The sequence below is a fragment of the Nelumbo lutea genome, chromosome 1, assembly GCF_056320005.1.
Source record: "Nelumbo lutea isolate HS-2025 chromosome 1, American lotus-T2T, whole genome shotgun sequence".
Taxonomy (NCBI): Eukaryota; Viridiplantae; Streptophyta; class Magnoliopsida; order Proteales; family Nelumbonaceae; genus Nelumbo; species Nelumbo lutea.
In genome coordinates this window covers 148980024-149005015 of record NC_142684.1, presented here as the reverse complement: position 1 = coordinate 149005015, position 24992 = coordinate 148980024, and the positions used below count along the sequence as shown (strand labels likewise).

The following is a 24992-nucleotide window of genomic DNA, read 5'->3' as shown; positions in this document are numbered from 1 at the left end:
AAAGGTTGATGAATCCGGCATAATATTCCTAGACCTTTCCATCTCCCTAATAGTATGAGAAAATGTCAACCTCTATCCGATACTGTCTAGAGGTATTCGATTGTTGATAAACTTTCTCAAGATATTGATACATCTCATAGGCTATCCTGCACCACCCTCTCATAGGGATAGCAATATTAGTTTCGACTAAGCCTAGAATCCATGATGCAATTTTTGGGTTGTCGATCTTCCACTGATTAAGTCCCTTAATGTCAGAGTCATCAGGTTTAGATACAGATCCATCTAGGTATCCCCAAAGACCCTTAGCTTCGACATGGAACTGAAAGTTGAACTTCCATAATGCATAGTTCGTACCATTGAACTTAATAGGAAGAACCTCCATCCTTTCTAATGTCATTGGAAGACAAAAGGCAACAACACACACTTCCAGAAACCAAAAAAAATCGAACCAGGGAAAGAAAAGGAGAATACCTTTCTGCTGATGTCCAAAAAAGGCAACTGTATAGTTCTGCCAAACTGAAGAGTGGATCTAAACCCCTCAAAGACAAAATCAATCCAAACCAAACCAAAGGGATTCAGTAGATCTGCTCTGGGTGACACCAGATCTAAAATTTCAGGCTGATCTGATGTCTCTATAGGGAGATCTGAGAAGAAAGGTGAATCCGATGGCGCAGCAGTCCAGGAAACAGATCTGCAAAGTTCAGATCTGTAGCCGATCCAGGAAGAGGATTAAATGACACTCAAGAACTTCCAAATACTGCTAGGGAGTTCTTGAACCAGTAGTAGCCGGGATGTTATGTGAAGTTCAGGTCGCGACCCGCTCTAATACCATGTCAGAGTCAGATCAAAAGTCAGAAAAAGAGAGGGAGAATATTTATCAAAAGAGAGAGAGAGAGAGAGAGAGAGAGAGAGAGAGAGAGAACACAGCCAAATGGTGGGTGTGACACATTGTCAGTCGACACCCTAAAAGATAATATTTATATTAAAAGGTAAAAGGACAGATCTGCCCTTAATATACAAAAGAGAGAGTACAAATAATAATAGTTATACAACAAAGAAGAGTAAAAGTACAAAAATAGCCCTGCGGCTAGATTTCACAGTCTCTACAAGCTTATGGGTGCTTAAAGCATTTCCTGTTACTTCTTTTTTTATCAATAACAGAATTCAATTTTATAAAAAGAAGTCAAGAATATATACAATATTTCAAGGAGAGATAAAATTACTTAACTCTCCCCCAAAACAACAAGAAGATTACAGAACTGCCCAAAACAATCGACCCGTACCCACCCCCTGTTTTGCCATATTATCAGCAAAGGCATTTGCAGTTCTTTTCACCCAATAAACCTGGACTTCCACCAAGTCCTTTTCAGTCTCCATCTAGTTCTTCTAGCCCCTTCAACTTGTAACAAAATCATTTTTCCTAACAAGTACCATAGGTGGCTTATGCACATGACCTAACCTTTTTTTTTTTTGAGAAAAGGTAAAGTATGAATTTCATTAAAAGCAAAAAGAAACCCTGTACAACTACAGGCTGTAACAGGGAGAACCATACAAAAACTAAACCACTATCCCATCAACATTAATAAAAAGATCTACATAATGAAAAAGGGAACTAAACTCTGAATTGTTGAAGTTAAACTGAGCTGATGACCAAGAAAACAGTTTGCCCACAATTTTATGCCAAACAACCTCCTCTTGAGTGCCCTTGTTCTGAAAAATTCTGGAGTTTCTCTCTTGCCATATAGACCACCACACAATTCCAGGGATCATTTTCCAAATAGCCTTTCCTCTTTTACTCAAACCTTGTAAATGCCACCCTTTCAAGAAACTCTCCACTGATACCAGACAGCAACTCTTGTAGGCAAATAGACTGTGTACTTTCACCCAGATGCTACAAGAGAAATTACAATGTCAAAACAGGTGATCAACTGTGTCCTCCATCCTGCTACAAAGCACACACTCTGAAGAGTCAATTCACATTCCTCTCTTCAAAAGGCTATCCTTAGTCAGAATCTTATTTGAATAGGCTGACCATAAGAAAAAAAAAAAAAAAAAAGCAATCTTTCCCTGGTCCGATTGTTATAGAAAGAGAGGACAGAAAACTGCTTGCCCTTCCTCCCAACCACACTCTTTGGTCATCTCTATTAGGATTAAAATTAGTACTATAAAGCTTTTGCAGCAAACGAGCAAATAGATCAATTTCTCAATCATTTAAAGCTCTTCTAAAAAGGGGATTCCAAACACAATTTCCACTGGAGATCTGCAAATAGCCTGCTACCTTTGCTTTGTTGCCCACTGCTACTGCAACAGTTCTGGGAAACCATTTCAGAAGACTACCTCCACACCAGCAATCCTTCCAAAATCTGACCTTGGTTCCTTTCCCACTTCAAAACTGATTTCCTTGCTGAACTGACTAGAGGTTTTTTTTATTGAACTGACTATAGGTTTTCTCTATCCCTTTCCAAACCGAGAAACCATATGGCTGACTTGCTTCACCTGGCTCCCATCCTCCACTTCTCCATCACAGACTATTCTCTTGCTGCCCAAATCTCCAAAACCATTTTCCGAGAAGGGCAGTTTTTATATCTCAGTTTTCTGAATCTCAAACCTCCATTTCAATCTACTTTCTCTCATTTTATCGCCTATTGGAGCTACTCCTAGGTTCCTTTGCATGACGTCATTTCTATCCCTGTCCTTTCCAGTTTTACCAAATCCATCTAAGCATTCACAATTCTGCCACACTCATTTTTTTACATGCTGTTTCACTTCAAAGAAGTGAATAAAGGGAACACAAGAAGATCAAATGACTTCTTCCTTTTTCTTTCTAATTGCAGCTTGAAAAAGAAAAAGTTGTAGCTTCATCCCTAATATGTGACCCAACCAATGCTTGCAGATGAGTCAACTGATGTCCTTATGTTTATAAACTAGCTATTAGGTGTAAAAGACCTGTCATTCTCTGAAAAAAATCCAAAGATGGCAGCTGTCTCTAAACATATTTGTAAACAAGGGAAACAAAGAATAGCAAAACAAAAAATGGCTTACTAGTGACTGCCATAATTTGTCAATTGTAAGAGTTCCAACAACCACACGGTCCTAAAATAATTAAGTAGATACAATGTTTTTACCTGTAATCAAGTGATCTGCAATCACAATCCCTACAAAAGTAATATGAGTAGGGAACTATTTGCAGGAAACGGACCTACATGAGCAAAATGGCAATTTTATCAGCCCAAATAGAGTGGTTGTGTCTACAATATCAGACTAATAAAAATTTTGGCTATACGGACCAGGGAATAAAGTTCACCAACACGATTCTGAAGGGGAGTGCCACTTAAAGCCCATTTATAAGAAGATTCTAAAGCAAGAACCCCCTTTGCTGTATTGCTTCGTCTATCTTTTATATAATGTGCCTACATCAAAAGTATATTTTTATTATTAGATATTTAAAAATATTAGTAAGATGAACCTTGGTAAAATGAGCTAACCATACAAATCAAAACTCTACAGTTCAAATTTAAATCCATGAACAAGCCATAAAATAAGGGGTCAAAAAGTAATTGCATACCAGAAATAACTAAGTAATTCATATTTTCCAAAACAGACATTTTTTTTATGAATGAATATAATTTATTAAACCAGAAATATGAGGCAATACAGGAGACCCAAGAGGAGGCACGAGTTGTTACCTCTTCTAGCAAGTATTACATCAAATTAAAAAACAGAAATAGCAGAAATAAAATTACAGAGCAGCCTAAAATAAATGTTCCCTTGAAGCCCCTTGTTTAGCTAACCCATCCGCTAAGGTATTTGCTGATCTTCTCACCCAAAGAGAGGTAACAGTCATGTTTCTTGTGAGCCAACTGACTTTCCTTAATAGGTCTCTGTGTCGCCACATAGCTGAAGCTGGGTCTATCAGCCATCCCACAACAATCTTAGAGTCCCCTTCAATTACCAAGTGCTGAACTCCTAATTGTTCTGCAATCTGAATACCTTGTACCGTCGCTAACATCTCAGCTCTATTGGAGTCTCCTATTCCCATGGGGCCTGAAAACAATGCTAATATGTTGCTCTCCTTATCTCTCAGCACCCCTCCTATCCCCAATGGGCCTGGGCTTCCTTGGCTGCTTCCATCAAAGTTCAGCTTTGCCCATCCTTCAGGCGGAGGCATCCACACTACAGATTCCTTGTCCTTCCTTGTATGGCTGTTAGCCACCGCTATCCAGTTTCTCCAAATATCATCAAAGGAGAATGTGTGAAATAAGTCCATAATTCTTAACCAATGAATGGCCCTGGTCAAGATACAGTCCTCAACAACCCAAATGCTTCTTTCCTTTTCCTTGAATACCCTTGCATTCCTTTCTTCCCAGATTGTCCACAAGGCGGCTGATCTAATACACCTCCACATCATCTTTCCTTTTTTTTGTAGGCCACACAAAAAAGGAAGGATCAAACAATTGACTTAAATCTATGGACAAATTCCACCTACACCCAAACAAAGAAAAAATCCAACTCCAAATAGCACTAGAAAAGGAACAAGATACAAGTGAGAGCAATCATCACCACTAGCCCTGCAAAGTACACACCAGTTAGGAGACAAACACAAAGAAGGCCTTTTCTTCTACAAGTAGTCCAAGGTATTAATCTTTCTATACAACACCTCCCAGCAAAAAATAATAACTTTAGGTGGAACCGGTCTAGGCCATATCTCCCTGGTTGGAAAACCCCACTATCCTTGGGAAGAGCAAAGGAATTTAAAAAAGGAAGCACAAGTGTAGTAGCCTTTTGGGTGAGGGGACCATAATCTCACATCCAAACCAAGAGGGTCCAGAAAGACACTGCCAAGATGGGACAACAGTTCTGAAATACTGCTAAGTCCATCATCCCTCAAACCTCTCCGAAAGCCAAAGTCCCAACTTAAGGAGGGGGGTGAATTAGGAGATGGGAGAAAATGAGAGATAGCTTTTTCCTTGTATAGGGAAATAGAATAGAGAGACGGGAATTGGTCCTTAAGGGCAACAGTACCCATCCAAGTGTCTTTCCAAAATAAAACAAAGATAATGGAATTGACGTCATACCTAACAAAGTTGAGAAACTGAGGGAGGATACTCTGGATTGCTTTCCAAGGAGATACCAGTGTAGCTTGACGTGATACACCCACATCCCATCCATTTTCCAGTGTACCATGTATACTAGCTATCACTTCATGCCACAACCTCTCCCTTTCTCTAGGCCATCTCCACAACCATTTTCCTAAGAGAGCTTTATTCTTGAGAGTTAACCTTCCTAATCCCAAGCCGCCTTCCTCTTTACTCCTACAAACTATTTCCCAATTGATTAGGTGGTTTTTCTTATCCTCCCCTGGCTCCCAAAGGAAATTTCTTATTAATCTCTCCAACTTCTTAGCTTCCCTAGTAGGAATCTAAAATCGGAGAGAAAATAAACGGGTAGGTTTGCTAGGGTAGCTCACAATAAAGTCACTCTACCCCCTATAGAGATGTAGTTCTTTTTCCAAGAAGTATATCTTTTCTCAAACTTTTCCAAAATTGGGGTCCAAAAACTACTCTCTTTTGGGTTAGCCCCTAGAGGGAGACCTAGGTGCTGCAATGGCCAAGAAGAGGCAGAACAACTTAAACAATCTGCCACAGACTGAATAATCCCCTCATTCATGTTAACACCTACCACACAACTCTTATCTAGGTTTATCTTCAAATTGGAGACCTTCTCAAAGTGTTGTAGCAATGCTCTGAGATTCCTCACCTTTTGCCTGTCACCCCTTTCACAAAATACTATGATATCATCAGTAAACTATAGGTGGGTTACCCGAATATTGTTCCTTCCTATCCTCCAGCCACTCACTTCCTCTTCCCCATCTGCCTTAGAGATTAATCTACTGAAGACATCTACAACTAAGGTGAAAAGAAACGGGGAGAGTGGGTCACCTTGTCTAAGGCCTCTACAAGCTGGGAAAAAATCTTTGACCACCCCATTCACCAAGACTGAGCAATGACAGAAGCTAACACAGCCCTTTACCCAGTTGCACCATCTATCTCCAAAACCATAGCACCCAAGGACTTCTAGTAAAAAACTCCAATCGACAAGATCATAAGCCTTCTCTAAGTCTAACTTACATACAAAACCTTGATTCCTCGACTTTTTCATGTCCTCCACACACTCATTTGCTATTAGGATCTGATCTGTTATTTGCCTTCCTTGCACGAAAGCACCTTGTGCTTGACTAATGATGGATGGTAGTACTACTCAAATTCTTAAAGACAATACTTTGGCTAGGATTTTATAGATGCTTGTTACCAGACTAATCGGGCTATACTCCTTAGGGTCCTTTGCATCTATCTTCTTTGGGATTAGGGATAAGAAAGTGGCATTAACTCTAGGGCTTACCTTTTTTTATCTGCAAACTCCTGAAACACCTCGATAAGATCTTCTTTAACCACATCCCCAATAGTCCTGATAAAAAGCCATTGTGAAGCCATCTGGACCGGGTGCTTTGGGTCTATCCATTGAAAATATCGCCTGTCTGATCTCTTCTTCCCTAAAATCCCTTTCTAACCAATTTACTTGTTCTTCAGATAACCTAGTCCACTCCAAATCTTCCAATGTTGGTCTATTATTCAATGGTTTCCTATAGATTGATTTGAAATGATCCACAAACATTCTTGCTATCTCATCTTGATTTGTAACTTCCTCCCCATTCACCTCTAACTTAGCCACGAAATTTTTTCTTCTCCTCCCATTAGCCAATGCATGGAAAAATTTATTTCCATCCCCTTCCTTAATCCATTTATATTTTGACTTTTGCCTCCAAGAAATTTCCTCTCTCAGAAGATCCTCTTCCAAATCCTTCTTTAAATTTGTTCTCAAATTCCTTTCTTGTTCACTCATCATCCTTTGGGCTTCTTTGGAATCTAATTCCTCAACCCTAGACACCAAATTAATCTTTTGCTCCTCTATCCTCCCAAAATGTTCCCTGTTCTACTCCTTGATTTTGGATCTCAACCTTTTCAACTTTTTGTGGAATCTCACTCCCTTCCACTTTACCCCTCTTACATCTTCTCCACCAATCCCCAATCAGGTGCACAAAGTCCAAGTGAGTCAACCACATATTCTCAAACCTAAACGGTCGTGGACCAGAGGCTATTGCTTCAGGATTTAACTGGATAGGGCAATGATCAAAAGTGACTCTGGATAAAGCTCTAGCTATTAGGTTCCTCCAATGGTTCTCCCACTCTTCATCTTCTTGGAAATTAGACCAAGTAAAATTAGCTTGTAAGAGGGGTAACTCCTTTAGACCACAAGTATTAATGAATTCATTAAACTTTCTCATGCTGGTTGTAACTGTTCTTTGGGGATTGTTAGATTCATTACAAAACCTAATTACATTGAAATAACTCCCAAGACACCAAGTGTCCTCCCATAGACCTCGAATGCCATACAATTCTTCCCACATCTCATTCCCCTCTCTATATGTGTTGGGCCCATAGACATTGGTTAGAACCCAGGTGAAGCCATCCCCCACATTCCTTACCTTTAAAGACAGAATATCTCCCTATTAGCTCCTCCACTAATTCTATAGTATCCTCCCTCCATAATGTTACTAGACCTCCAGAGGCTCCCCAAGAAGGAGCCAAAGTCCAACAAACTCTTCTTGATCTTCATACACTTCTGGCCCACCCTCTATCCAATTCTGCCAACTTGGTTTCCTATATCAACACTATGTCTAGTTTCTCTCTTCTTAGTAAGTCTTTAATTGCCCTTCTCTTTCTTTCACTTCCCATTCTTCTCACATTCTAGCTGATGATCTTCATTGAACACTACTTTCAACAACCCTCCCCAAAAGACTCCACCTTACAGCAGAATCTTTCTTCTTTCCCCTCTCTCACTAAATTCAATATCACCCTCAATATCTGAAATTAACCTTTCCACTTCTGATCTCTTTTTCCTTTTATTATTCCCCTCATTCTTCCTAGATAATGCATTAGCTTTAACCACCTCTCCCCCAATTTGAACTTCTATAGTAGTCCTTCTCTTGAGAAATCACTGCTCTCTCCCTTTGATCTAATTCCTCCTTCTCTTTATACTCCTCCAACAATGTGCAGATCCTCTCCCAAATTCTCTCTAATTCCTCCTCCTGTCTCTCTCTAGGTGCCACTTCTCCCTCTCTCAGTTCACTCTCAGAGTTGTTATTCCCTCTTCTCTTCCCCCCAACTGGAACTTCCGCTCGGGATGCTGGAGTATCTGTTTCAAGCACAGAAGGCACATTAGTAACCAAAGCCGAATGGACACTCATACCTTTGTTGTTGGGGACCGATGGAACATCAATCAAGGGAGGGGGACTCGCATAAGGAGGCCCAGATTATCTTGCAAACATACAGCCTCAACTTCTGGCTTGTTATCCAGAGGATCAAGCAGAGCTTTGCACCCATCAAAAGGCGTTAATATATATGTGGTCTTCATCCTCAACTGTTTTGTCACCAAATCAGCAATCTCCTCCCAACTTCTACCTGGTTTGTCAACTTCAACAACCTGTTTATAGGAGCACTCTCCTTTACCTGCCGATAACAGTATTGCCGCTCTATTTCCATCTTGCACCAACGTAGGGGCCATTTGGTTGGGGGGTTCCAGGTTCACTACTGTCTTCGAGAGATCCTCTCTTATCTTCTTTTTTAAACCTTTTTCCTTCTTCATTTTCATTCTAGACATAAACTCTCTCAGGGCCTTGACTATTTCAGTCCACCCTTGGCTCTTTCTTCCTTCCAGGAAGCAGACCATTTGCTTCCTGGTACTGTCATAATACTCTGAAAGTGTAATGAAGAATCCTTTTTTATTTTTCCTGCATTCCACCACATACCTCCTTCCCATCTCTGTTAGGAATTCTTTCCAGCATTTGCCCTTTCCTTTTGTACTTGCTGCAACTACAAAATCTATGAACCACTCTACCACATTCATCCTACCAACAGCACCGTGGCCAGCTTAGCTTCCCTGATTTTCAAACTAATCTGCCCTCTGATTCTTAGTTCTTCCAACAGAAGGTTCTTCGCCTCCACCTTGAGATACTTTCTCCATTGATTGGCCTCCACGAAGTTCTTCTCCTCCTCCATTTGGTTCATTCCTCTCTGAGTTCATCCCCCCATGACCGATAAAGTTATTAGGTTTAACATTCCAAAACAGACAATTTGACCCAGATAGTTCTTAGCATCCAGGAATTTTTACTAAAATTAAAGTATGATCCATTTCACGATTTATTGTTTATTTGTTGCCAGACCACCTTAATCTGTTTGTTCTTTAAAAGTAAAGGAAACGGTTTTTTAACCTTTCCTCTAAAGCCAAAAACAATATTCATTTTCAGCAACCTTGTGGTTGTAAACAAATTGGTTTATGTATGAGCTTTACTTGGAGGGCACTGATGACATGGTAATATACATTTTTACTACAAATATACTCAGAGTATGTACCTGTTCTCTTTAATGATACAACATCCAACATTCTTTCTTTATATTTACTTTTTTCTTTTTTTTCTTTATTTACTTTGAAGGAAAGGTTAGATCTAGTAGGTTGCACCCACCATCTTAAGAAAAAAACAAATTCTTTCTTTCATGTTTGGATCATCTTTCATCAACAATTTTAGGCGCATAAAGGAACAGCTTATTTGCGAAATGTAGCATAGAGATCAACCAAAAAATGGACCAACAAGATTTGGTTTGTCAAGAAAATGTAGCATAGAGAATTGCCTATGGAAAACGAGTAATTAACCGAGTGAGATAACCAGCATCAAGAGATCAACCAAATTATAATCTAATGTAACATACAATAAATGTACTGGATAATCATCATAGTGAGTTTTGAGGATCAGAATAGAACATAAAATAACTTTTACCTCCTAATTCAGTGAAACATATAACAACTTTGCTTGCTAAGTCCAAGCTATGGTTTAAGTGGTAAGATGGACATCTAAAGACGAATAAAACAATGATACAGATGCAAAGTACCCATATTTGGTAAAGAAGTATCCCATGAATTTGCAACAAAGAACATCCAATGCACATTTTCCTATTTAACATGATAGACAATCTAGCTAAGTTGGGTTTGAAGATCATCACATACAGAAAACAACTTCTGCTTGATAGGTACAAACCGTACTGTGAGTGAACAATTAACATTTACAGATGAAGCAGATAATGATAGAAGTTATATAGTCTAACAAAAGGTGCCCATGAATTTTCCAAGCATAATATCCAACCAGCAAGAATGCAGTCTACTCTAATTTCTCTCAAAAATGTAATGTTTATTTTGCAATTCATCTTTTGCACAGGAAGGATCTGCTTTGCCTGTCTTTTGGCTTTTCAAGTTTCTAATATTAGGTTAATTCACTTAAATGCCATTCTAATCATCCAGGGTTGGCTGCACCAATAGGTCCAGGACTATTCCATTCTGTCTACCTTCAGTTGTACAAGTCTTTTTTGCTAAATCTAAGTTTCCAAGCTAATGCACTAATGTCATTCTCATTAGTGCGCATTCAGTGGACTTTGATGCACATGATCAAATAATATCGGTTAACATTTTGTCATTTCTTAATCTTGTGATCTGTGGACTGGAACCACACCTAGGCCCTAGGTACCAATGCATGCATTCAATTCTAATTCATCTTATTTCCCTGCTTTAATAGATAATGGTGATACAGAAACCTGATCCACATGTCAAAAAGCCAATGCCTCATTTGGAATAACCTAAATCCAAATAAATAATAAACCCAAATATAGAAATAGACTTATGCTAGACCATGGTGTCACTTCTTGATCTAACTCAAATCAAATCAATAAAGCCATGTCCCAACTATATGGGGTTGACTTAACTACATGATTCTTGTTCCACCATTCCACTCTTTTTAGTGCCAAATTCATTGTTAAAGTATGAGCTATCAAATCATTTCTTAATACTCCAATTCAAGTCCTTTTTGGTCTGCCCCTACCTCTTCTGGACCCTTCAACTTGCAACAGAACACTTTTTACTGGTGTGAAATGTTCTTCTCTGCACATAACCAAACCATATTAGTCCATTTCTGATCCTTCAGATATGCTCATTTCTGATCCTTCAAAATCTATATTCCTGCTCATACTCATTCTTTTGAACATGTTTATTGACTTCCCAACACTCAAATCAATACAACATTTTTTTTCTTTTTGATCAGCAGATCAAATCAATACAACTTTGCTGGCCTTATGGTTGTGTTATAAACTTTCCTTCTAGCCTAGGTGGTATTCTCCTTCTCCTATCAAACAATACTCCAGATGCACCCCCGTCCATTTTGCCCATCTGTTCAACGTCTATGAGCCACAATTTCCTCAACCTCTCCCTTGTTATGGATTATCAAACAAAGGTAATGAAAGAGACAGCATAGAGATATGACTCAGTCTCTAGTCCTAAATCACAATTGTACCCCCACTCCCACTCACAATATTATTAAACTTACATTTCATGTTCTCAAAGTTTTAATCCAACTTATCTTAAAAGTTAAAATCTCCTGTTTCTAAAGCTTTGTTAATTATCTAAGTAATATTAATATTTCTTAACTATTTATTAAATTTTAAGATGGCAACTCAAGCATATCTTTTATGAGCAAAACTGGGCAAGATTAGTAGTACTCAACAAACTAGAAATGTCCACATAATAATATCATTGGTATTCATTATCCCTGAAGAAGAGTCCTTCCATAATCTCCATAATTAAGATATCCATGTGCATTCCCCTAAATACATGATTTAATAAGTTCATTAAATGGAAGGGGACGACTAAATTTTTCCTTTTTCATTTTATGTCACATGAAGGAACTGTCTCAAATCTCCTCATCCAATGAAAACAGTAAAAACAAGGACTATGATGGCAAGACTCAGAACATAGAAAATAAATGAGAATGGAAGATGTATGAAAATGAAAAAAAAATAAAAAATTATGCAGCAACCATATGATATCTCAAAAATTCAAAATCCAGTGTTACCAGGAACCTCAAAATCAAAGGATCCATTCATGCCAATATTTTGTCAGAATTCCAATTGACACATGGCACAACATTTTTAAGTATCCTAATGATGCTCAAAGCGAAAGTGAGCAAAAAAATTAGGCACTTAGCACTGGTTAAAAGGGTATAATGAGAAAAGGGTGCATCCATGATAAATATAGCACAGGTACCAAGTATTCAGGTGAGGTGTCTGTGAATTTTAGATGTTGACATGCGGGTGGTTGTGTTAGAGAATAATCAGAGTTCGCAAGGAACCATTCAACCTAAGAGCTTAAGCTTTCAGGTGAGGTACCTGAATAAGTTTTTATTCTCTAACACACACCCTCACGTGAAAGCCCATCAGGCTTGAAGCATGGACAAGCACAGGCCTACCCATTCCTTCTGCTGAAATTTAATTAAATACAATGGGGACAATGAAAACTGAACGCTGGACTACTTGGTCAAATTGGATCTAATACCATCTCAAGGAATTGTTCAACCTAAAAGCTTAAGCATTTAGGTGAGGTCCCTGAATAGGGTTTTTTTTTCTCTAACATTTTTTCTTTTACCTGAAAACTTGGCAACTAGGCCATGTACTGTGATAACACTGTCAAAGTTAATGAATCACTAGATAGAACAAAAGCAACCAGGCTAATCAGAAATTCAGAATCAACTGAATCGCTTAATAGAAGAATAGTTGACAGTTTCCACCAACACAATCACATTATATTCCTAAAAATTAGTGCAGCAAAGGGAAATACTTCAATAACACCACCAAAGCTTCAAAAGTGCCTACTAATAAGTGTTATCAAGGGAATCAAAAACTAAAGCTGCCCTGAAATTCTGAAAAGCAAAAAACTAGTATTTTTATAATAAATATTTGTGAATGATTACCAAAAAATTAAATATTTCTGAATCAATTCCCAGAAAGGTATTTTGCAATGGGTTGAACATTTTTCTTTTATGTAACAATATACAAGTAATGAAAAGGTTGCAAAGGATGAGTAAGAGAACTGCACTTTCTCAGCTATCATTTTTCCTTACCAGCTACAACTTCAGATTTCTAACTTGCTTATATTCATGGATTTCACCGTGTGCAAGCTTTAGCAGAATCAGAATGAGATTTCAATGCAAAATGCTTTCCCTAGCATAACCTGCTGAGTTCATGTAAAGTTGTAAACTTACCTCATCCAAAATAATACGTTCCCACTTTACAGAATGCAAAGCTGATTTCCCTGCAGGTGTTCCCTGGTCTAAATTGGTTGGCTTCCCATTTGAAGAAATATCCCCAGGCACTGTTCTTTTTTCTTGTTTCTGTTGCTTCTTGGTCCTCTTACCAGTCCCATTCACTTTGCTGCCCTCAAATTCAATCACCTCATCCTCTTGAACAGGAGATTTCATTTTCACCTCAGAATAGTTTAATTTGTGCTTCCCCTCCTTTCTTACTTGCTTGGACTGCTTAGCCGTTTTAACGGCATTAGGACCACAAAAATACTGTAGATGGACAACCATCTTCTTGGGACAAAATAACTTGCCACACCAGATACACTTCTCCTTGGGTGGCATCACATTCTTCCTATAATCTGCCTCAACAGTAGAATATGTAGTCAGGACAAAATCAAATTCAGAGAACTCATTCATAATCTTCTTCTTGTTAACCCCATGATATACCAGCACTTTGGTGCTACCTTTAGGTGTAAATCGACCAATTTCATCCGCCCACTGCATCACTGCAACAACAGGACAAATAACAAGGGTGCATTTAACTTTGGGCAACGCAGTGGATGGACCAGGTGAGGACAAAAGCCCAGTGGAGCCGGTACTACTTCGATGGGATGCACGCTTGGCAAGAACAAGTGCAATGGCTTGGATTGTCTTTCCCATCCCCATTTCATCCGCAAGGATTCCTCCTCGAGGTTCAGAATCCTCCTGCTTCATTGACCAGGCCAACCACTCCCTTTGGTACCTCAGTAAAGGCATAAGCAAGTCTTGGGGCTCCTCAGCAGTTTCTGCCACTTCATCGTCTAGGCGATCAAAATCAACATCTTCTGTCTCATTTGCATCAAGCCATCTCTCATTCTCCTCCTCCAAAGCTTCCCACAATAATGTTGGTCTTCTTTTTCTTTTTTTCTTCTTCTGAGTATTGTTCTTCTTCTTCTGTTCATCCATCCAATAACCACTAACTTCTTCAAAATCATAAATTGTAACCTCCGGTTCTTCCTTGTTGCTTTCTTCACCGTCTTGTTCCACATTGCTTTTCGGCTTCTTTCCCCTGTGAACTGGTCTCTTCCCTTTCTTCTCCGATACCGTCTTCTTACTTTCCTTTAGATGCTCAATGTAATCAGAATCAGCGGCATCATCAGTCACGGAGTCCCCTTCGCTTATTTCAATCATAACCTTCCCTTTATCATTACCATCCAACTCTTTCGTCCCTCCCCCCTCTTCATCGTGTTTTAGCTCATCTTCTTTGAGAAAAGAAACACCACCTACATTTGGAGAACCCATTGTAAATAATTGATATTTTATCTCCATTTACTCCCTTCCCATTCCGACAATTCAAACTTACCCTCTTTAGAAAAAGACACGAAAAGATTCTTTCAAGTTTCAACCAATTTAACAAAGAAATACAAGACAAGATACCTTTGTCGCCGTCACTGCTATCAGAATCTGAAGGTGGGACGTAATCTTCTTCGTCAGAGTTATGTCTAGTCCGGGACCTATTGGCTGATCAGAGATCATAGCAAGAAATCAATTGAAGTGAGGATTTGAACAAATAATAGATGGAATTGAGGATGAAGAAGAATAGAATCCTTAGATTGTGAAATGACCACGAAAAAAAGAAGGGGGGGGGGGGAGGGAGAGAGAGAAGAAGATGATGATGAACTTTACTTTTGACGGCCCTTCCTGAAACTCTGCGTTGACGTTGAGAGCGAAGTTTCATGGTTGCTCGCAGAGAGTGACACTGAGTAAGGCAGAGGCACGTGACAAGCTATGAATTGGATGTCCATTGTCCGACTTTATCCAATGGACGGCGTTTGGGAATGTAAGGATAAGGATTGTAATGCACCTTCAAGCCGTTGGATTGGAATCTAATTGCAATGTATGGTGGCACCTTACCTATAATATATACGTAGCATTGACTGGGATTATTCGGAAGTCGGAACTCGGTGTGTCAAATCCAGCAGGCCTCTTACAATCCTACCTAATGCCTTGTTATGGCTCTCAGCCCAGGCCCAAAGTAAGATAGGGTCAGGCCTCCGCCAAACGAAGTATATTTGATGTTAGTAGAATTCTAGCTCAAGTCCAACTAGTGGTAAATTCATGCATTGGTTTTTTCTCCAACATGTATGATTTTCTTTTTAAAATAAAAATAATTTCCACATTAAAAAAAAAGAGTTTGCTCTATTAAGGGGTGTTTGATAACATGTTTGGTTTTGTTTTTGAAAAAAAACAACCGCCACATTAGCAAGATTGTATTATTTTTTATGATATTTGTTTTTGTTTTAAAAACAAAACCAACCATATTGTCAAACACCCACCACTAAGGGGTTGTTCAGTAGTGTGGAGAAAATTGGTGGGTGTGTACTGGTCCACACCACACCCTGTGGCAGGGACCAGTCCACACCACAACACAGTCCACAGCTATTTTGAACTGTGGACAAACTGTGTGGATAGGACCACACCTATAGTGGCGCTTTGTAGTGTGGTGTGGACTAGAATGATATACATAATTAATCATAAATATGTAATTTTTGTATTTTGTATGATAAATATTTAAAAAAAATGCATCAATGAATTAATATTAACAAAAATATCAAATTTTTTTATAAAACAATAGTAAAATAATTAAAGAATATATATTAAATATTTAAAAAATATATTATTTCATTGATAAAAAAAATTAAAAATATAAAAAATAAGGAATTAAGTAAAATAATTAATATTTTATTGACAAAAATATTAAAAATAATATTTCAACAATTGATACGAGAAATATTTTGCAAGATAAACACGGCATCTAACGATTTATGCAAACTAATAATCCACTTATTTCCATACTAGTTGTAAGGCAAGCATAATAACAAAAAGTAGGGCTTCTTGATTAGAATTCATTTGAAATTTAGAGTTTCTTCACCAATCCCGATTTCAGGAAATTGGGCTTCTCTAAGAAATAGAATTAGTGCTTGTGGGTCAAAACCAATATCAGTTCTAGGGGAAAATCTCTATGGCTTTCGAGAAAAAGATTGTAAGCAGGAATGGAAAATGGGCTTAATAGGAAAGAAGAGCATATTGATTTGCCTCTTGGTTTCAGATTCCACCCCACCGATGAAGAGCTTATAACTCAATACCTATCCAAGAAGGTGGTCGACAGTAGCTTCTACGCTATAGCAATTGGAGAGGTGGACTTGAATAAGTGTGAACCTTGGGATATGCCATGTAAGTCTTTTGAAATAGATTTTGTCTTTCTCTCCTGTGTCTGTTCCTGATATGAATTACATTTTAACTTTAGCATTTGTGTTTTGTTGAATAAAGGGAGAGCAAAAATGGGGGAGAAGGAGTTGTACTTCTTCTGCGTTAAAGACAGAAAATACCCAACTGGTTTGAGGACCAACAGAGCTACTGAAGCTGGTTACTGGAAAGCTACAAGAAAGGATAAGGAGATCTATAGAGGGAAAACACTTGTCGAAATAAAGAAAACTCTGGTTTTCTACAAAGGAAGAGCACTTGTTGAAATGAAGAAAACTTTGATTTTCTATAGAGGAAGAGCTCCAAAAGGAGAAAAAACCAACTGGGTCATGCATGAATATAGGCTAGAGGGAAAATTCTCTCTGTCTAACCTACCAAAATCAGCCAAGGTAGAGTAAAGATCTCTTCGTCTGCTTTTCTTTCAATTTTATGTTTTTTGTTGTTGATCAACAATGTTATTTGTGTGGTCCTTGATGAGTCTTTTTTCTGTTGTCGCTCTTTCTTTTACAGAACGAGTGGGTGATATGCAAGATGTTCAACAAGAGCTCAAGTGAGAAGAAAATTCAAGACTGTCGTTTGTTCGCTCTTTTTCTGCTATTGTTCGTTCTTTTATTGTGCGTGAAACATATTATAGAAGGCAACCCGTGGAAGAAATTCATCCATGAGAAGAAGCCATTGTCGAGAAATTAAGGTGTGGACAGGATTGGTCCACGAGATGGTGTGGACCAGTCCCATCCACAATGAACTGAACACTACTTTCATCCCATGGCGTGGACCAAAATGGTCCATCCGCAAGATGAAAACAGTACCGAACAACACCTAAAATGTTGCAATCTTTTTTAGGAAAACAAAACCATACATCTTGACAAACCACCACCACCACCCCCATTAATTTATAAAAGATAAAGCTTCAATCCTTGCTTGTTTTCTTAAGAATTGGGTATTTGGGTTAGATGGTGGGTCATTAGAGAAAAGAGCTAACCCACCAAGGAATCTTAGATATGATAAACTAGTTGGTAGCACAACATAGCCCCATAGATTCATAACCGTATTTGAGCCCATAAACCTTTTGTTAAAATGGCTACAACAAACTCTTCTTTTTGAATAAATTCACTATTAAATAATTAAAACTTTCAACAACCATTATTACTTGCGTAAAAACATGGGGGCCATTTGGTGTATGTTTGGTTCTACAGGTGTTTTGTGATAGGCATTTTGATCAACGTTGTCATGTCATCGCCAAAGCAACATTTTTTCTCATCATGTTCATTCATATGCATAGATATTCACAAAAGTTGGTCTTGATTTATATGCGCACCAACCATTAGGAGAAGTTTCATTTTAACACTTCCCCCAATGGTTGAGCATTTATTCACTATTCTGTTGACGTGACACTTATTTGTCAATAAATGGTTTATCAAGTACTTTTCTCGGTTTTGAATACAAATCAAATACAAATGTTTATTTAATAAACAAAAGTTATACCAAATACATACTTGGTTTGCAGTTGGAATGGAATTTAAATCGGAATTGACATTCCTTGGAATCATAACCATAATGGTATATTCTTATAGCTTATTTGGTTCAAATAGGAATCAATTTTGGAAGTAGAATAAACTAGAATAAGATCTCAACCTCAAAAGATGAGAGAATGGCCATTTCCTCAAATGGGGGAATGCAATTCCATCAGAAAAGGGAATGGGATTCCAATTCCACCCAACCAAACCATTGGAATTACCATTCCAGTTCTAATTCCAAACCACTATTCCCGTAAACCAAATAGGCCCATAGTTGAATGGAACTTGGATTCTCTCCCTTAGAGCACTCTCCACACAAATCCCACAACACATTGCAGCCACGGTGTTCCTAAGGCTTTGTTTGCCTACAAAGCAATTCCATTTGCACTAATGCAAAAGTATGGGAATGTAAAAAGTTGAGTCCAAAATTTGGTTATAAGTTTTACTTGGTTTTGTTACTAGTGAATGATCCCATACTAAATACGAGGAATTAGTAATGTTAAATTTACATAATGGAATCAATGTTGTTAAATTTATTTTTATTAATACTTTAAATAATCATTAAAATTTTATAAAAATAGTTTTTCAATAATTATTAGAATATGAATAATTTTCTTTTGTTATGATACGTAGAAGGTTAATAATTAAGTGAGATTGATAGAATGTATGCAGAAGTGGTTGTGGATAACCACTTTTGCATATTTTTAGAAATGAATTGAAAATTGTGGGCTTTAGTAGCAACTTCTCAAAAAATGCCACATGTCTAACTTTCCAGAAAAATGAAAAGGCTATGTGTCTGAATGGTGAGAAGTTGTAGCCTATTAGTGGGTTGTGGGTTTTAACAAGATTTTTTCATAAATTGCCACGTGTATTGTTTTCTAGAAAAATGAAAAGGCCACTTATTTGAATGGTGATATTGGGTTGTGAACTTTAATAGCAACTTCTCAAAAAAATGCAATGTGTCTAAATTTGAAAAAGCTACGTGTCTGAATGGTGGGGGTTGTAGCCTTAAAACCTTCCTTTAATATATATATATAAAATTAGGTTAGCAGTAATTATAATTACAATATTTAAAAATGTAAATAACAATATTTTAATAAATTACTACAAATACATTAAAAATAATGTATTTAATAATTAATAGTAATATAATAAATATTAATTAATTTTTAACTATAATAAATTACATTTAACAACATTTTTAACAGTAGTGTATTTATTACTTAACATTATTTTTAATAAGTATAGTATTTTTAAATAATTAACAATATTTATTAAAAATAATATTATTTAACAGTGCATCATAAAATAAAAATATTTATTAATTAAATAACAGTATAAAATAGTGCATCATACAACAATTAAAAGTAATTACTTTTTAATAATTATAGTATTTTTAAAAAATAATAAATTTTTAGAACTTTATCTAAATTATTTTTAACAATAAGTATAATTTAAGCCATAAATAACATAAAATTACATTTAACAACAATTAATTAACACTAATATATATATATATATATATATAAGAATCATCAGTTACCATTAATGTTTATTCAAAGTGGGCCCCTTAATAATTACTGAATACGGTAATTATACCTTAAATAAGAATCAATATTTAATAATAGTAAGTAAAATTGTTAAGCCATATCATTAATGTTTATTCGTAATTTCAAAGTATGAAATAACAATTCTATTATATAATAATTTACTTGGTTGGAAAATAATATTTTAAGTAATAAAAAATTAAAGTTAAATACTAAAATAATTTTTAATAATAATAATAATAAGAATGGTTAAATTAAAGTAATAAATAGTTCAAATTCAATTTAATGACATGTATAATTTTACGGGTTTGACATATAAGGGTCAATTTATGTGGACCCGTAGAGTATATGAGTGTCTTAAAAAGGCAGTTTATAATTCATTTTATTATTATTTTATTATTATTATATTATTATTGTTATTATTATTATTATTAGCAGTATTGTTATTGTTATTGTTATTGTTATTGTTATTGTTATTATTATTATTATTATTATTATTATTATTATTATTATTATTATTATTATTATTATTATATTTAGTTAATGAAATAGTTATTAAACAGTAATTAACAATAAATAACAGTAATTAAATTGTAAATAAATTATTTTTAAATTGTAATTAACAGTAATCATAATTACAGTATTTTAAATTGTAAGTAATAGTATTTTGTTAATTACAGTATTTTAATAAATTGTTATAAATACAATAAAAATAATGTATTTATTACTTAACAGTGATTATTTTTAAACTGTAATAATTTACATTTAACAACATTTAGTAACAATAATGTATTTATTACTTTACAGTATATTTAATAATTACAGTATTTCTAAATAATTAACAATATTTATTAAACAACATAATTATTTAACAGTAATTAATCATTATATTTAACAGTAAGAAACGAAATCAAACTAATTAGAAGTCCAACCTGAAAATCCATTATCATTAATTAACAGCATTAACAGTAATTATTTTTAAATTTAACACTAATTAAATTTTAAGATATTATTAATTAACAACAATTAACAGTAACTAAATTGTAACTAAATTATTTTTAAATTGAAATTAGTAGTAATTATAATTACAGTATTTTAAAATGTAATTAACATTATTATGAAAAATGTTAATTAATAGTATTTTAAAATGCAATTAACATTACTACAGTATTTTAAATTGTAATTAGTAGTAATTAAATTATTTTTAAATTGTAATTATCAGTAATTATAATTACAATATTTTAAAATGTAATTATATTTACAGTATTTTAAAATGTAAATAGCAGTATTTTGATAATTACAATATTTATTTTTGATAATTACAGTATTTTAATAACTTACTATAAATGCATTAAAGATTATGTATTGAATAATTAACAGTGATATAATCAACAGTAATTATTTTTTAACTATAATAAATTACATTTAACAGCTTTTTTTAACAGTAATGTATTTATTACTTAACATTATTTTTAATAATTACAGTATTTTTAAATAATTAACAATATTTATTAAAAATAGTATTATTTAACAGTGCATCAGATAATATAAAATATTTATTAATTAAATAACAGTATAAAGTGCATCTTAAAACAATTAACAGTAATTATTTTTAGTTACCAGAAAATTGTATTTAATTAAAAATAATTAACAGTGCATCATACAACAATTAATAGTAGTTATTTTTTTAATAAATACAATATTTTTTAAAAAGTAATATACTTTTAGAACTTTAACTAAGTGATTTTTAACAGTAATTATAAATTAATATATAAATAACATAAAATTACATTTAAATAAATTTAACAATAATAATTAACAGTAATAAATTAACATTAATATATATATATATATATAAGAATCATCGGTTACCATTAATGTTTATTCATGTGGGTCCTTAATAATTACCGAATACAGTTGTTATACCTTAAATAAGAATCAATATTTAATAACAGTAACTAAAATTATTAAGCCAAATCATTAATGTTTATTCGTAATTGTAAAATATGAAATAACAATTTTATTATATAATAATTTACTTGGTTGGAAAATAATATTTTAAGTAAATATTAAAATAATTACAAATTTAGTTAATATTATTACCCAATAACAAAAAATTAAAGTTAAATACTAAAATAATTTTTAAAAATAATAAGAATGGTTAAATTAAAGTAATACACAGTTCAAATTAAATTTTACGGGTTTGACATATAAGGGTCAATTTATGTGGATCCGTAGAGTATATGAGTGTTTAAAAAGGCAGTTTATAATTCATTTTATTATTATATTATTATTATTGCTATTGTTGTTATTATTATTATTAAGTTAATAAAGTAGTAATTAAACAGTAATTAATAATAATTATTTTTAATATGTTTTTAAATTTTAAGATAGTAATTAATAATACATAACAGTACTTAAATTCTAAACAAATTATTTTTAAATTGTAATTAACAGTAATTATAATTACAGTATTTTAAAATGCAAGTAACAGTATTTTAATAAATTGCTATAAATACAATAAAAATAATTTATTTATTAATTTACAGTAATTATTTTTAAACTGTAATAAATTACATTTAACAACACTTATTAACAATAATGTATTTATTACTTAACAGTATATTTAATAATTACAGTATTTCTAAATAATTAACAATATTTATTAAGAAACAGAATTATTTAACAGTTATTAATCACTGTATTTAACAGTAAGAAACGAAATCGGACTAATTAGAAGTCCAACCCGAAACCCATTATCAGTAATTAACAGCATTAACAGTAATTATTTTTAGATTGTTTTTAAATTTAACACTAATTAAATTTTAAGATAGTATCAATTAAAAACAATTAACAGTAATTAAATTGTAACTAAATTATTTTTAAATTGTAATTAGCTGTAATTATAGGTACAGTATTTTAAAATGTAATTAACATTATTATGAAAAATACAGTTAATATTTATTATAATTACAGTATTTTAATAAATTACTATAAATACATTAAAATTATTGTATTTGTTAATTAACAGTATTTTTAAATAATATACAATATTTATTAAAAACAATTATTATGATGTTTTTCTTAATTATCGTTATTTAATTATTATTACTAATTAATAGATGAAATTGATTAATTAAAAATCATTAATTACTATTACTTTAGTAATTATCAGTAATTAAATACTATGTCGAATTAATAAGTTCATATTTAATTAGACTGGTTTGAGTTGAATACAATTAAACCGGGTCTCATACTGAAATCATGGACCGGTCTACAACAGTATTTTAAATTAAATAAAATTGGACTATTTAGAATCCCAACCCGAAAACCCGTTATCAGTAATTAACAGTAATTATTTTTAAATTGTTTATAAATTTAACAGTAATTTAATTTTAAGATAGTATTAATTAACAACAATTAACAGTAATTAATTTGTAACAAAATATTATTTAAATTGTAATTAGCAGTAATTAAATTTTAAAAAAATATTATTTAAAAAATAAAACTAATATGGGTCTTGATAATTAATTATTAATGATACTTGGCTGAATACCATTGTATTAATTATTAATGGTATTTTAAATTGTAATTTACATTATTTTGATAAATATATTTAATATTTATAATAATTAACTGTAATTTAATAAATTACTATAAATACAAGAAAATTAATGTATTTATTAATTAACAGTATATTTAATAATTACAGTATTTGTAAATAATTAACAATAGTTATTAAAAAACAGAATTATATAACAGTACTTAATTAAGTCCAACCTGAAAACCCGTTATCAGTAATGAACAGTATTAATAGTGATTATTTTAAAATTGTTTTTAAATTTAACACTAATTAAATTTTAAGATAGTATTGATTAACAACAATTAATAGTAATTAAATTATAACTAAATTATTTTTAAATTATAATTAGCAGTATTTATAATTACAGTATTTTAAAATGTTACTAAAAGTATTATCAAAATTACAGTAAATATTTATGATAATTATAGTATTTTAATAAATTACTATAAATACATTAAAATTAATGTAGTTATTAATTAACAGTAATTAATTTTAAAATGTAATAAAACAACATGTATAAACAGTAATGTATTTACTAATTAACAATATTTTTAAATAATAAACAATATTTATTAAAAAACAATTAATACCATTGCATCGCAAAGGATTAAGGCTTATTTTCAAATAAAGAATAATGGAGCTGACACGTTGGATTATTTTATCCGAATTTATCCTTTAAAATTTTTGGAATGATCCGAATTTATCTTGGGGCTTGAGCAGAATGATCAAAATTGCTAGGCCGAATATGGATCAAAATTTGACCCAACCCGATGAGCCGATCTTATCATCTTCTTTACCCGAATATGGATCAAAATACACTCGTTAGAGCGGTGAAAACAGTGGCCTTCGACAGGCAAAAAATGGGTGCTTGACCACCCATCAGATGTAAAAAATGTAAAATAACATCCGAAAATTTAAATTGAAAAATAAAAAATGAAAGGAAACTAATTTTAATAGATATTGAAAATTTTCGTTCGCTTGTTAGAGGGATGAACACAGTAACCTTCGACAGGCCAAAAATGGGTGCTTTACCACCCATTTCAACAAAATAAGATGTAAAAAATATAACATAACCTCAGAAAAATTAAATAGAAAAATAAAAATTGAAAGAAACTAATTTTAATACATATGGAAAATTTTCGTTTGCTCGTTAGAGAGACGAATACAGTGGCCTTCGATAGGCCAAATAAAGGTGGTTTACCACCCATTTCAACAAATAGTATGTAAAAAATATAAAATAACCACAGATTAAATAAATGGAAAAATAAAAATTAAAGGAAAAGTGATTTTAACACATGGACTGCCGACGAAGATTACCGTTGACCACAAAAAAAATAAAAATAAAAAAATAACAGTTTGTGTTCTTTTACAGACAGAGGAGAAAGTAGTAGATCGCAATTGGTAGGCAATGGTTTCTAAACAATATGAAAATTTAAATAACAACTAACTACAAAACTTAAATTGCAATGGTTAAGTCTAAGTATTGATCAGAAATTAAACAGAGCAAACAGATTGAATATGAGATTGCATTCAAGTATGAATTAAACTGACCCAATTGATTCACATTCTCTAAGGTTCTAGGCTTGTATAAATTGCGTACTTTTGTGACTTGCAGAGTTGTACAGTTCCTTCGTTAGATTTCTCTAAAGTTCCAATGTAATCTGAATTTCAGACTTCCTTGCACAGTTTCATCCTTAGATTTCTCTCAGATTAATCTGAAGGTGAAAAAGCATTCAAGCATGAGTTTCTTGACGTTTAAATAGAAAGAAATATGGATTCTTAGGAGATGATTAATCAAATGAAGATTTCAAAAGTTGCAGTTCTCTGTGTAGAAATTCTTCTATTTCAATTGGATGAATATCAATATT

General features: G+C 33.4%; 1 protein-coding gene across 1 annotated transcript in view; it reads right to left on the bottom strand.

The window, feature by feature from the left end:
• LOC148878290 (Helicase protein with RING/U-box domain-containing protein) overlaps nucleotides 1-14990 on the bottom strand; it is a 55245-nt gene extending 40255 nt beyond the window's left edge. Inside the window, exons 1-5 of the mRNA XM_088952435.1 lie at nucleotides 14900-14990; nucleotides 14651-14734; nucleotides 13196-14496; nucleotides 3288-3410; nucleotides 3126-3199 (exon numbers count right to left, since the gene is read on the bottom strand). Coding sequence (XP_088808561.1) covers nucleotides 3126-3199; nucleotides 3288-3410; nucleotides 13196-14496; nucleotides 14651-14734; nucleotides 14900-14951 — 1634 coding nt within the window. The 5' untranslated portion in view covers nucleotides 14952-14990. The remainder of the gene's footprint in view (nucleotides 1-3125; nucleotides 3200-3287; nucleotides 3411-13195; nucleotides 14497-14650; nucleotides 14735-14899) is intronic.
• Between the last annotated feature and the right edge of the window lie 10002 nt (nucleotides 14991-24992).